Source organism: Prunus dulcis, chromosome 6, assembly GCF_902201215.1.
Source record: "Prunus dulcis chromosome 6, ALMONDv2, whole genome shotgun sequence".
NCBI classification, from domain to species: Eukaryota; Viridiplantae; Streptophyta; class Magnoliopsida; order Rosales; family Rosaceae; genus Prunus; species Prunus dulcis.
The window spans coordinates 1,172,171-1,187,340 of NC_047655.1; the positions used below are offsets into that span (position 1 = coordinate 1,172,171).

The 15,170-nt window shown below is 36.9% G+C and overlaps 2 protein-coding genes across 2 annotated transcripts; both read right to left on the minus strand.

The window, feature by feature from the left end:
* Positions 1-3,778: 3,778 nt before the first annotated feature.
* Positions 3,779-9,709, minus strand: LOC117629731. The gene is made up of 2 exons (XM_034362307.1): positions 7,108-9,709; positions 3,779-6,491 (listed from the first exon to the last, which is right to left on the minus strand). Exons 1-2 carry the CDS (start codon positions 9,577-9,579, stop codon positions 3,903-3,905), a joined length of 5,061 nt encoding a protein of 1,686 aa, XP_034218198.1. The 5' UTR covers positions 9,580-9,709; the 3' UTR covers positions 3,779-3,902.
* A 2,012-nt stretch (positions 9,710-11,721) lies between these two features.
* LOC117633157 lies at positions 11,722-13,172 on the minus strand. The gene is made up of 3 exons (XM_034366850.1): positions 12,957-13,172; positions 12,549-12,639; positions 11,722-11,937 (listed from the first exon to the last, which is right to left on the minus strand). The coding sequence occupies exons 1-3, from the start codon at positions 13,073-13,075 to the stop codon at positions 11,722-11,724; spliced, it is 426 nt and encodes a 141-aa protein (XP_034222741.1). The 5' UTR covers positions 13,076-13,172.
* Between the last annotated feature and the right edge of the window lie 1,998 nt (positions 13,173-15,170).

A 15,170-nucleotide genomic window follows, 5' to 3' on the forward strand; every position in this document is an offset into this window, starting at 1 on the left:
CATTTTTGTCCCTCAAGATGGAAGGGTCCAACACGACAATAACATGCTTTGATTTTTCAAAGAGTTTATAGAATATTAAGACCCATATAAGCTCACTAGAGGGACATGCTGGTATAGCTCACTTTCTATTGTAATTTTATGCTACGAATCATTAATTTTGTAGGTCTTTCCTTAAAGATCATTTATGTAATTATAATATTTTGGAAATTCGTGTTTATCTATTTTCTTGTTAGAAGTCTTAATATTTTTAATTGGTGTGCTTTTTTACAATGATGATATTTGAATAAAAATTTAAAAATAGACAGTTCGGATTGTTAAAGTTCAATGTCTAATAGACCTCGTAACGGATCCATCAAATAATAGAAGGGACTCTATAAAGATATATCAACCATTAACTAAGTTGGAAATTGTACAGTCCCACTTATTTTTTGTCCACTTACACTTCTTTGTTGGAAATTGTATGTTATAGTAAAAGTTAAAAATAAAAATAAATGAGAATGTAAGTGGACAAAAAATAAGCGAGAAAATCAACACCCATTTTTATTTATTTTAAAAAATAATTAATTGCCATCATCCAAACAGAAAGTACAAAAATAACTTTTGGGTTCGGTATAATTGTTGCAAATTCTAATAATACTTATTTAATTTTTACATTAAAAAAATTCCAAAAACAAACAAACAAACTTTAAAAAGAAAAAAAATACTTGCCGACAATAGCTTGATGTATTTATCCATTGATTGCAGCATGAAAAGTATCTAAATCTGTATTTTGCATCCGGGAAGACATACTAGATACAATGTATTTTGGTTATTATTTGTCAACCGAGAAGAAGAAGAGAGGAGGACTTTGCATCAGAATTCAAATGACAATCTCAAAGCCTCCTTATGCTTGATAATAATTGGACAAATCTTCTAAAAGTCCTCCTAATGCTTGAACTCTTGCCTAATTTCAGTTCCAATCTATTCCACTTCAGCAATTAAAAAATATTAATAATAAAACAAATGCAAATATAATATACTTTAAAGAATTGCTTTGCATAAACAGAAAAGATAAACCAAGTTTAAAGAATTTCACAGCAGATATATTTTTGCTAAAAATTAAAGAATTCAATTGATAGAAAAACATATAGAACTCCCTCCCTTGTAATAAATAACGTCTTTGAAAATATCCGTATGTTTTGGTCAACAGAGACGTACAAGGGCGACTTGTGGTTGCGGGGTGGATCGGCGTTGGCGATGGAGGCACTGATGGCCTGCGTTCAGTGTGGTTTGTCTAGGCTAGAGGTTGAATCTGATTCTTTACAAATTATTCGTATGCTTTATGGGGAGTGGAAGATTGATATTGCTGTGGAAACCATTATTTTTGACATAAAGCAACTGGTGGAGCAATTTCAGCATTGTGTTTTTCTGTATACTCCTCGTCATTGTAACAAGGCATCGCATAAAATTACGGTCTTTGTGTTCATAATTGGCGATATCCATACTTGGGATGAATTATGGCCTTAGTGGATTTTTGATATTCTTGCTAGTGATGTAAACCTTACTATTCGTCTTTAACAATATTTTCTCATCGTTTGGCAGAAAAAAAAAACAAAGAGATGTAGGTTAACTTCTCGTATCAAAACATTAGTTTTTCGCAAGTAACTTATAACTGAAGGGAATTATTATTATTAATTTTTAATATAGAATAAGCGATAGTTTTTATTGATAAACAAATAAAAGTATAGAGAGAATCACGCACAACTCAAAAATGACTAAATATCATAAAATTCACTATACATTTACATGATTTAAGATATAATACACATTTTGGGAAATGAAAAAATGACACCGAGAAAAATAGTTTGCATAAAATAGCCCAACCCGATGAGCATAACAAAAGGGATCATAGCTTTATAGCTACTAATATTTTATATATTATTTGTACAAATGTATCCAAATTGCTATGATCCGAAGTATGGAAGCAATGTAGATACTAGAATCTCTTTGGGATGGTCCGACGCATTTAAATATGCATTTTCGATAATGCTTTGGCTTTTGGGTATGAAGTTGATGGAGATCACTAACACTAAGAACGTAATTAATTTTAATTAAAAAAAATCATTTTATCCAATTAAAAAGAATGAAAAATTAAATAATACAAGATTTTACACGTCACCAACCACACGTGTCTGTCTTGTTATTCTGCATTCATATCTATTGGAGGAATAAAATAAAATAAAATGACAATGGATTCCAAGCATGATTATGGCCAGATAAGATGCTAACCATGTGACTTGTAAAATCTAATAGTTGGCATTTTCCTAAGCTTGTATAGGCAGATCAAAATATATGATGAGTTGTTCATAAAAAGTAAAGAGCATCCTATTGGATAATTGCCATGCATCCCTTCTTCACCAAGCATGAACCAAACAGATGCTCTAATTTATCAATGGCTGATCATTTCAGCAACTCGACCTTGAATTCGAAACCTCATCATCATCCACTTATAATTTGTTTACTCTTAGTAGGCCTGCAACTATGGATTTGTCCATTATGTGATTGCAAGTAAGAAAAATAAAAAAAGAGGAAGGGGTAACGATATTCTAAATTATTGTAATGTATGTGAAGGGCGATCAAATTCAAGTGTAATTCAGGACGAGCATATTGTTTTGACCAACTAGCTTAACTCGTGTATGTCAACACAAACGTCATTTAAGAAGGCTTTGTGAATAACTTCATGAAATATATACAAAATACTCTAGCTATTAATAAATCTATAAATAAGAAATTGAAATTAGATCCATCTACTTTGTGGTCCTTATGTCTAAAAAAACATCGTTCCACACTTTCATTTAATTATTTTTCAATAAAACCTCTAAATATTAAATCCTTAATTCAAAACACTTGTAATCCCAAAATGACATCGTTTAAACATAAAGCACACTATAAGTAATTGGTTATTTGGAAAAGGAAGTAGAAGTGATAGTTTGCTAAAGATATAGAGAGGTGAGATTAGAGATACATAACAACAATATCATGGTTTTTTAAAAGAATAAAGTTTTACAAAGAAAATACGCAGCAGATTTGATGACCATACAAATCAAAATTAATTCTATAATTAATATTTGGAAGGAAAAAGTTTTACAAAGAAGATCCGCACTAGAGCAGATATAACCATACAAATCAAAGTTAATTCTATAATTAATATCTAAAGATGTTTATTGGATGGAAGTGATAGTAGGAATATTTGACAATGCAGGTTCGTTGTTCGTAGTGTACAAATTTGGAAGTTGGCAACTAACATTAAAGGCTGCCATTCATTACGAGGTAACCATGATGATCTAACCAGACATTACCAACATATGGAAAATGAATACTTAAAACGAATAATGGCAAAAAATTGACAAAGCTAACGCAGTAGGTTTTTCTTGTTTTTAATTTTCTATTTATGATAATTTGTTTTATGCGTTTGTGGAGCAGGAATGCACTTGATGAGTTGATTCGATTCTTGTAAATAGGTATGTTATCAGTTGTATCGATAATTGTTTATCAGTTCATATAAGATATTCTAATAGGAATTTGATTCAAGGATTGATTTCGGGCATCCCAATTTGCTAGATGAGACACATGCAAGTTGTAACACATCTAAATCGTAAACTCTATATCCAATCAATTGGTATATAAAGAATTAGACTACACTAATGCCGAGGCTTTTATATTGGCATGATTAATTTGTGATTAGATTCATAATAATTCATGATCAAACTCATCAATTAATCTGTTTTTGCCCAACATATATAGAGATAAATATTTAACTTAATCAAAATTTCCAGCCAGCTTTGCATCATATGCAGGCAGCAAAGCATTACAACTTTTTATTTATCAGTACATAAAAACATAAATATGGAAGCAACAACCCTTTACTTTGACCTGACAATTTCTTCTTTCATGGCCAGGGAGAGAGCACTAAGACAGCCCCCACTCTCCACTCTCACCCCTGGCATGGCTATTGCTCTGCTCCCTACAAAACCACCTTCCCCTATACTTATCTTTCCAAACTTAACTTTTCCTTCATCACCTTCATATATGTGCCCAAACAAAAGAGCATCTCTTCCCACACATCCACCTCTCTCAATCTCCACCATTTCTGGGTTCAGAAGTGCTCCCATGCTGTCTACATAAGCTCCTTGGTCCAGCTCAATCTCTGAACCCATTAGCTTCATCCACAGGACAAAGAAAATGGACCCACTTGTCATTTCCATGAAGTAGCTTCCAACTAGAGTTCTGAAGGCCTGCCATGTAGTGTCCAAAAACACCCCTATGCTCCAAATGTGCACAGCTTCACCTTCTTTCTTCTTTCCTACCAATAACCATTTAGCCACAACACAAGCTAAACCAGCCAAACAACCTGAAGAAACCCAAAACAATGGAAACAACCAATGCAGAGGGAGTTTTTGAGCATCCTTCAAGTAAAGAGTCCAGTTCAGAGGAGCATAGATTACTAGCCCCAGCAGGAAATGAGGTAGCACGATCTGCAGTAAAGGTTGAGCAAAAGTGGCCCACAGAGTCTGAAACAATGTTCTTTCCAGGGTCACTTTATGTGCGTCGTTTTTCTTCAATGCTGCTGCCATTGGACAACCAGAAAGGTCTACTTTGACATCAGACTGCTGTAGGAAGATCTTCCAAGCCTCCGGAAGGGGTTCACCGTTCCTCAGGTGCTGGCATATCTCATAGATCAATGAACGTCCATGATCAATTGAAGCACTCTGGGAGCATGACGAAGCCTGGATGACACCCACTTCATGGCATTGAAGAAAAGGATTAAAGTCCAGCTGTTCTGATTCTTCTGCAGATAGCATCTGGTTGATGTTAATCTCTCCAACATCAATATATGGGAACTCAGCATCATTCCATGGTTTTGTGCAGTCAAGTGCAATGTCACGGGCACTTTCATCATGTGGAACTGGCCGGACTTGTAACTGGAAAACATAACGAACACCACCTTGGTCATTTACACGGCTTTTGAAATCTTTTGCAAGGAAAAGTAGAGGGCGAGTATCCTTATCATCCCTCGGAATTGCACCTGTATCAGGTGGAAGAATCCCAATGGGCTCTACCTTACCAGCTTCCTCACTAATATTCTCATCAGAAGGCCTCAACTTGAATTTTACATACATTTCTTGTCCATCTGTGAACCGGAACAGCCTGCATATATTTGAGTAGTAATGCAGCTCAGCATATGAGTTTGCATGGCGCAGGGATGTCCATACTGCATCACGCACATGCGGGGCTCGCTTAACATACTCCTCCCTTGCAGCAAGCCCACAGACTAGCCATGTTGCAAAATCTGCAATTGTGCGGGCATAGAATGCCTTTCCTGTCTTCAGTGTCAGGTCAAACAGTGCAGAGTCATTAGTTTCGTCTGAAAGTATTCGTATAGCTGCACCACGTGCATCAATCCTTGCATCATCATCAGCGCTCAAGCTATTGCTGTGCCGGATTATGACAGGGTAGCTCTTTCCAGGGCAGAAGATCTTGTGGTCTGGCAAGCCCTTGATGTTGTCATAAATCTTCAAGTATCCCTTCCCACTAACACCAATTCGATGGAAATATCTTGACTTAACCTTCAGAGTTGTGGCAGCCAAATTTGCAGCAAGATTACCAACTATTTTCTTATATTTTATGTCCATCTCTTCTATTCTGTCATCCAACGAATGCATGGTGTTCTTGATCATGATTGGAGTTTGAGATCCAATGTAAACACCACCTGCTTGGAGCACTGAATTCACTGGTGCAACTGAAAGTGCACCAAGAATAACATCTTGCTGAATAACTGAACCAGGAAGGACTACGCTTTCACTCCCAACTACTGAATTATCCTGCACCTCAATTTTCCCACTAATAAACCCATTAAAGGAATAAAACCCAGCAATAATCCGACTGAAATCACCAAGATGGACACCAGAACCGAGTGAAATCAATTTCGGGTCTGAAATTGGATTGATGGCCCTGATAGAACAATGTTTCCCAACCTTTGCACCCAGAAGCCGCAAGTACATGCAGAAGGCTTCTGTTCCAGACAGGAGCTTAGCAAATCTAAGGTGGCAGGCAATGGTGATTCGGCGGCATAGCCAAGTTCTGAAATGGGATGTCTTTTTGTCTTGTTTACTAGAAATAAAATGGGTCAAAGCACTTGTGAGGAAGCTGAGTACTATGCCATAAGATAAATAAGCAACAGCCATCGAGATGGATAAGTAAATTATGTTTGATGGCACATCAGAAAACATGATGGCATATGCTATGATGGTGTAAGGCATCCAGTGAAAGGCCCCAAATATGCAAGAAAATGCAAATTCTTGAGGGGAAAGAGGCTTTTGAGACATCCAAATGTAGACTAAGTACACAACAGAAGCTGAGAGAGTACCGAGCAGCCCAACTATGTAGATGCCTATGAACTGGTAAATGGCCTCATCTTGAGTTTCCATTGTAACATTTGGCAGCATTTTACCCTGAAATCATGTAAAGAAAACAATTGAGTTGATATCAGTTCTAAGTTTGATTGCATGAAAACGCATTCGCAAATTGATAAAAATAAACTAGATGTCAAATATGTACATACCAACATAAGCAACTCCATAGGTGACAAGTCAACCCAGAAAAAAAAAAGGAAAAAAAAAAAAGGCTCCACTATCTAGAATTGAAATTATTTAAAAATTTAATCTTCTATTGGTCCATTTCCAATTTCGAAGAGTACCTTATGTTATGTTGGAGATATAAACGATAATGCCTAGTAGTGGATCGCGTGTTTATACATTTATTTAAAGAAGAATTTTCTCATTATGAAAGAAAAAGTCTCTGAAGATATTGTAGTGTATAATACATGCAGCTAAATGTAAATAACAGAAGGAAATAGCCCACGAGCCTTAACCCAGTTTGCATGGTTGGGATAGGGTAAAGGGTAGAACCTGGGTTTGATTTCTCCTTGTAACAAAAACAAAAACAAAAACTGAAGATTGTTGACAAGGTTCCATGAGTCTTTGCAATTTCAAAACAATCATGATTTTAGAAAAAAATAACTTAGCATTCATTATGGTTGGATTAAAATGCAAACGAAATGGCACTTACATTCTGAAGATTTTTAGCCTTGACAGCAGATTTGCTTCCACATTTTTGTAAGGCCATGACCTCATCCTCTTCTCCCAAAATAGTTCCCTTTTGGACAACTGAGTAGGGGCCAACTGATGAGTTTTGTCCAATTCTTATCGGGAGGAAGCTTAAGACTCCATTCTTCACTTCATGACTTTGAATCAAAGCCCCTTCTGCGATCACAGCTCCATCTCCAATTGAAACCAGAGATGGGTCTGTTATGTCAACTGTATCAAGCAAAACTGAGGATCCAATCCTAGCTCCAAGCATCTCAAACCAATACTTGAGGAACACAGTTCCTCGCAGATGCTCCGCCATAACTTTGGAAGCAACTTCGTGGGCCTTGTAAAGAGCCCACCACTTAACAAAATCCATTGACCAGATGGAAACTTCAGGGTTCAGGGCATAGTTTGGCTTTAAGAAAGAATTCCCCAAGAAAGCTATTGAAACACAGGTAGAAAGTATGCAAAAGATCCAAGCAAGGGGAGCAAAAGTGAGAAGGGTCAAATAATCTAAATAGGGAATTCCTTCTACCAACGTATGGGTAGCTGAGACACAACTCATAAAAGCAGAAACTGATAGATATGCAGGAATGGACAGCATAAGAGCAACATAAATAAGAGCCAGAAGTTGGAATAACGAGATAACCAAGTGATGAGTCTCAGGAATTTCCATCACAAGCTCAGCAGAATCAATCCCAGTATCAGGCTGTGGAACATTGGATGGTGTTGTTAACAGTTGAGGTTGAGAATTCATTACCAGATTCTCCGAGAAGCTTGCTAAGTCAGCAATGCAGGTTGCAGTGAAAATATCCACAGCTCCTACCGGTAAGCCAAGAAAGTCAGAAAGTTTTTGAGCTGCTCTGACCACACCAATTGAGTCAATTCCATAAGATACTAGACTTTCAGTGTTAGAGATCTTGTTGATCGAAATACCGGTCTGCTCGGAAACTAGGCGTTTCAAGAAGTCTACAATTTCTTTATTACTTAACTTGGGGCTTGGTGGAGGAGAACTTCTCACAAGTTGAGGACGAGGGGTTATTCCTTCCTTGCATGTTCCTGTAGTGAAGGACCGAAGCAGTCTTCTCTGGGTTATAATTGGTTCTGGTACAACATTCAATGTTCCATCAGTAAACTGTTGGAGGCATTCAAATCTTTTGATTTTTCCTGATGTTGTTTTACTAATGGTTTTTGGCCTGATCATCTTGACAGAAGCAACACTAACCCCATGCTCTTCTGCAACACGAGCTTGAATTTGTTCAACTACATCCTTGCCAACAGGTTTACCGTCCCTAACCTCCGCAATTACAACCAAACCAACCTGGTCAGAGCTGTCTGAAACTGTAATACCTTTCGTTGATAGGATTTCCACCGGAACAGGAATGACAGCACAACATCCAGGGCGTACAAGTTCTGATGCACTCTCCACTGTCTTCTCTACATCTGCTGAGTAAATGTTCCTTCCTGCTACAATGATAAGATCCTTGATTCTTCCAGTGATGAACAGTTTTCTGTCAATTACTCGTCCCAAGTCCCCAGTTCTAGTGTAATTACGTCCAGGATGGTCAGGAAGCTTGTTTCTGTAAGTTTTCTGGCTCAGTTCTTCCCTTCCCCAGTACCCAATTCCAGCGCTGGGACTACTGATCCAGATCTCTCCTTCCTTTCCTGCTTCTTTGAGCTCCTCACCACTCTCTGGATCAACTATTCTAATGTTAACATCTTCATCATCTGGATTCACATACCCACAACAAACTCTTCCTTGCCAATCTACCATGATAGGCTTCCCTTCACCATATGCACAACTGACAAACACACAATTTTCTGCCAATCCATAACCAGGTGCCATCACCTCTTGAGATAAACCAAAAGGATGAGTGAGCTCAACAAATCTTTTCACAGTTTTCTGCCTAACTGGTTCAGCAGCAACCATGAGGAAAGTCATGGAAGAAAGGTCAAATTTTCTTTTATTGTCAGACTCCAGCCTTCGAACTACTAGCTCGAAGGCAAAATTGGGGCCAGCACTGTGAGTAGCCTGATATTTGCTCATGATTTGGAGCCACAACAATGGATTCCTGATGAATGTCAATGGGGAAAACAAAATTGCAGTTCCACCACTAACAAGAGCTGTGAAAAGCCCTCCGATCAGCCCCATGTCATGGTATTGAGGGAGCCAGCTTACTAGAACTGTCTTTGACGTGCTCTTGTATCTCTTTCGCATTAACTTAACATTATGAATGAGCCCACCGTGAGTTATCATGACTCCTTTAGCATCGCCAGTCGAACCTGATGTGAATTGCAGAAAACATACATCATCTCCCTGTGGTTCAAATTCATCTGCTATACCTTCCACAACCACGTTTTTGGAGTTCTTAATCCAAGAATCTGTATGTAACCAAGGAAGATTAGGCCACCGAGCTTTGGATTTCTGATTTTTACCAGTCAATGAGATCATATTTTTAACTGAACCTGCCTGGACTGCCCAGTGATAACTAATGGTAGAAAGAATTGCCACTGCACCACATGATTTAGCAATGTTTTCAATCTTCAATAGTGCTTGACCACCTCTTTGTAAAGGATCTGGAGGTAGAACTGGGACAGGTAAGACTTTAGCCCTTAAGCATCCAAAGAAGGCATCCACAAAGTCCAGGCCTGGGACATGGACCAGGAGAACCCTGTCACCAGGCTTGATTACTGGTTTCCGGCATGTCAAGAGCTTTTGGGCAATGCAAGAAGCATTGGCATGAAGTTCTGCATAAGTTCTCTGGCTCACCACTTCCCCTTCTTCACTAATCCAAGTATAAAGTAACTTGTTTTGAGTGACTCTGTGAGCTCCCCAGTGCTTCAGATAGCCATCAAGGGAAGGCAGATTAGGGAACTCCACTTCTGGTAATTCGGCCATGCTTTTAGGGCTTCCTCCCCACTGTTGTTGCAAGGCAAACAAACTCTGCAAAGAGACATGTTTATACTATGTAAAGACCTTTTCACTAACTTTGCATTTTCTATCATTCAATTTCAATTGAGTATTCATAAAATTCAATACTTAGATGTTGGGTTACCTTAGCATAAGGAAAGTTTGGCATGGAATTGTCATTTGCAAAGTGTTTGCAGACTAAACCCATAGCATATGATGAATTTCTCTCCGTTAATTCAAAAGCCATAAGCCCACCTACATAGTAAGTGTTCTTGAAGCCTTGAAGTTGAGATTCCAATTTCTCATAGAAACCATCCATCATCTCTGTATTCAAATATTTAAAATTAGCATCCCTAATTGGCAGGGGTAAATGATGTAAAAGCAAATCATTGGCGTACCTTGGCTGCCAACGTGAGGAAAATAATTAAATCGTCGTTGGAGAACCACCTCCTTAACTTCTCCCCCTATAAGTTTTGCAGCATCAATTGCAAGCTTTGTCACAGTTGGTCCCGTAATATTGACAGAATTTCCATAAGACCAGAATAAGAAAATATCAGTGTCAGCAAAGAATCTCTGCATGGCAACTGGATGTCCAATTGTTGCAGGATTGCTTATATATTCATCGAAGTAGTAGAAACCCATCGGCATATGTTCTATCCCTTTAATCTTAAGAACAGTAGTGTAGTAGTCAATTGTCTGTACTTTACTGAACAACTCCTTCTCAACATCACCCATCTCCATTACTTCACTTTCATGTTCTGCAACGACAAATCCTTGTTAGGCATCTCAACAAGACAAAAAGGAAAAATAATGATAATAAAGAAACAAACAAACAGGGAGGTGGAGTAATGAACAAACCTGCAGGATGTGAAGGTAGTGATCTGTAAGTTCTTCGATTTTTTAAAGGAAAGGAACCAGAAATGATGATTTTATCAAACTCCATAACTTTAACTTCTCCATCACAACTTTTTAGATCAACACTGACACAATCAGAATGGCGTCTGATCTCTAACACTTCAGTGTTGCAGTGAACTATTGGGAGTGATTCACTGATCTTCTTCCAAAGACTTGTATATCCACCTTTGAAACGGCGTATTTTCCCAGCCATGGAAGTTCGTGTGAACTCATGAATGTAGGCATAAGGCATGTCTTGAATATACCCATAACCAGAAGCAGTGTATCCATAAGCCACGGATTTGGGAACGGACTTAAATCCATGATGTTCAAGATATACTGGCGTTAAGTCTGAAGCATATTCACTCACAGCATGGACTCCAATTCGACCTGAACTTGCTGCCTTATCCTATCAAACGTAAAGTGGAGATATCAGTATTGCCAAAGCTGAGGAGAAAAAAAAGAAAAAGAGTGTATAAGAGTAGGAACTAACCTGGAGTTCTAAGGTAAGTGAGATCACAGATACATAATCATCTGCAACTTTAATATCTTGATACTCCCCTGTAGTATTGTCAATAAGTGCAAGCTTGTGGGAGTCCATTTCTTCTAGTTCAGACCCAGTCTCCTTTGCCAAGTGAAAGATGACAGGGGCACTGTTTGCAGCAAGAACTTGACCACCCAGATCATAAATATTTCCTGTATATGTAGTATATATGTAGTCAAAATCAATTACATAACAAATCAGGCATAAAATACATCTTATATTTCTTACCTTCAATCTCGACTGATTCACACATGCCACCAACGGTATGGTACTTCTCTAACACAGTCACATTGCTGTAACCAAGCTTCACCAGTGCATAAGCAGCTGATAAACCACTTGGACCAGCGCCTACTATCCCAATTCTTGTGTTCATAGGCAGGCATGGATGCAGCCTGGAGAACTGGTCCTCTATTGACTTTCCAGGGTCCATCTCCCTCGCCGTTCAGGCCTTCCGGCAGTGCCTATTGACATCAAATAACAAACGGAGTTCAACTTCGTTCCAGTTCTAACTCCTAGTTATCGGAAACCCTACACAAGGGTATCCATAAATAGTACGAGTTTTATAACCACAGTCGGTGATAAAACCAAAATCTTATGTGTCTTCTTGTCTGTTATTACAAGAAAAAGGACATTTACACAAATATCCAGTGAGGCCAATGAGAAGAACAAAGATCAGTAATCAGTTGGTGATAAAACCAAAATCTTATGTGTCTTCTTGTCTGTTATTACAAGAAACAAGGACATTTACGCAAATATCCAGTGAGGACAATGAGAAGACAAAGATCAGTAATCAACTTTGGAAAAACCTTGACATTTCAAATGAAGTTCCAAACATTAGAAGGCTGCATTGGAGCTAGGTAGATATTCTTCCTTTCTATAATTCATAAAAGGTTTCATGTGCAGACAATTGAAAGTCCAAAAGAGAGCGTAATTACTACTACATCTCATACGACTGATTTACTTCTCTTCTGCATATAGCAACAATGTAGGAATAAAGGCCTCCATATACTCGAGAAGGTCCTCAGGATCCAACTATGTTGAAAAAATACTAGACAGATGAACATGAATATACCTTGGTGGAAATGCAAAGATTGTAGAATATATATTCTACGCCTTCCAAAGGCGGCAGCTTGATCAACTCAGTGCGCTCTGTAAAATAGTCCCTGCAATGCCATTATCCTTAAGCTCAGAAAACAATCATGGAATGAAATTGAAAGAAAGCCGAGATTTTTACCCACCCATTTAACATCATAAACTTGTTGTACACTCTCATTCAGAATATATAGCCACCACATGCTTACATTCTACTTCTTTTATCTGGGATACTCTCTTTTAGACCAAAGATCAAATATTTGATGGACATAAATATCCTCTGCTCCTCCACCCACCTACACTTTTATATATACCATGAAACCTCTCTTCCTAAACCACCAAACGTATAAAACAGAGTTAGTTACTTCTCACCATGAAAATGACTTACCTTAGAGCTGAAATGGGCAAGAGGGTTTGCTCCAATTGAATGCCAAATGGCATATAACAATGGTAAATGTGGGTCAAATGAGCCGTTCTTCCACACACACAAAAAGTTGCTGATCTCATTTCTCACAATTTCGCTGATATTTAAAACAACCCAGATGCCTCTTCCCTCCAACAACAAGCAGACAAAAATCCCAACTGTTTCTTTGCTTCCCAAAACACCAACTTCCTTGGTCACTCCGAGAATTTTCAATCCAAATATTCTGATATTCCTACCTTTCTCACTTCATATTGAAAACGTCGTCCATGTGTCCAAGAAACAGTGCATACAAAACAATATTCTCAGAGTGAAGGAGATATTGATTAAAAATTAAAAAAAGAAAAAAAGAAAAAGAAATAACAGAGGATATGCCCATAGAATACAGGGATCTACGGTGACTATGGATTTTGGATTTTGGAGAAGCAATCTGTTGAATGAATGATGGCGGTTAATGCAAACCCATTTTTTTGTTTTTCGTTTCGTGGTGTTTATATGGCTTTCTTTATCCTGTTTTCTAAGTTGCGCGGGAGGGTTAGGGTTTTGACAGTTGGATACCGTTACAGTGCAAAAAATTTAGTGGTTGACATTGTTTTGTTATTCCTAGTCAATAACATAATGACACGTGGAAAAGTTATTTTACGTGTCATTGCGTTATTAACCGGGAATAACACTTTTGTTATTCCCGTTGCATAAGAATCTCTCATTACAATGACTATGAATTAAGCCATTTATATTTATATTTATATTTTTAATGATTTTTTTTTTTTCTAATACAAGGCATGGTAACTGCTCTTAATGACGTTGAGCTACAAACTCCTCGCATATTTTTAATGAATTAATTAGTCTTTTCCTTTTCTTTTTAGGGGAATAGATAAATATATATGTGTATATCTAATTTGACATGGATTTATTAAAAAATATAAGACCTTTTTAATGAAAGTGACTTTACAACATATAATGGTGGAATATTACACAGTCAAATATAACATGATATCAATATATTTTTTTCTTTGAAAATAAGATGATGATATTTTCTTTTAAGAAAAGGAGATGATATCAACATATATAATTTCTTATGGTATTATTTATTTCTGTAATTTAGGTGGTTAATTTAAATTCACATATTTTATATTTGGTTTTAATTATCATTTTGCACACAACTATTTTAATGCAGTAGTTGTAACTTGTAGTCAGATACTGGCCTAAAGGAAAGGGCGACACTCTTCATTCCAATGGAAGAATAGCATTTTACAAATAGTGCATGCTGCCAAAGGAAAAAAATGGATATCATATTTTTAAAGTAAAAATGAGCTTCTTAGTGATATAAAATGATATAAATAAAGGAGCTTTCATTTTATTAAAACCCAAATAGAAATACTCTATGTCTCAAATTCTAATTAGTAAGGATTGTACAAAAAAAAAAGTAAGAATTGTTATGTCTAATACCTAATTTTTTTTATAAATAAATGAATTAACCATTATAAAAGTTATGAACAACTTAAAACTTAACGCAAGTACAATGATGATATTTCCAAAGGTGTGGTTCTTGTTAATATGTATTGAAGAAGGGGATAGATTTTTTTTTATTTATAAATATTTCTTTTAAACGATAGTATATTATTTATGAACAAACAAAAGTATAAAGCAACTATGTTCCGAATATAGATAAATCTTCTCCAATGACCAAATACAACAACATATTGAATTGATTTGGAGAGAATCACGTACAACCCAAACAATGACTAAATCCTAATTTAGCAACTAGAATCACATGTACTTAGACTTACAATACAGAACCGCCGCGCAACGACAAATCTGTATTGAAAGCCATAAGCTAAAAAGAAATAAAAATCTTAAATAGAAAATAAATCACAGCAAACTCCTAAGGAGTTTCTGAAAATTATATTAAAACAAACTACGAAAAATAGGACCACTGCTCCACATCTTTCGGGCAATTCAAAGAAAATCATAGTGTCATATCGGCTAAACCCATAGTGCCGCACTGGCTAAACCCGAACTCAATGCGACCAGACATCTTCTTCTCTTTAGAGCTCCAAATTATGTTGAAGAGAGCCAACTCCTTGTGTACTTGGACTAAAATATAGCGATTATATCATGACGATTACATCGTTTCATGGCATGAGGATAATCCATATAGAAGTGATGTTGATTTAATTA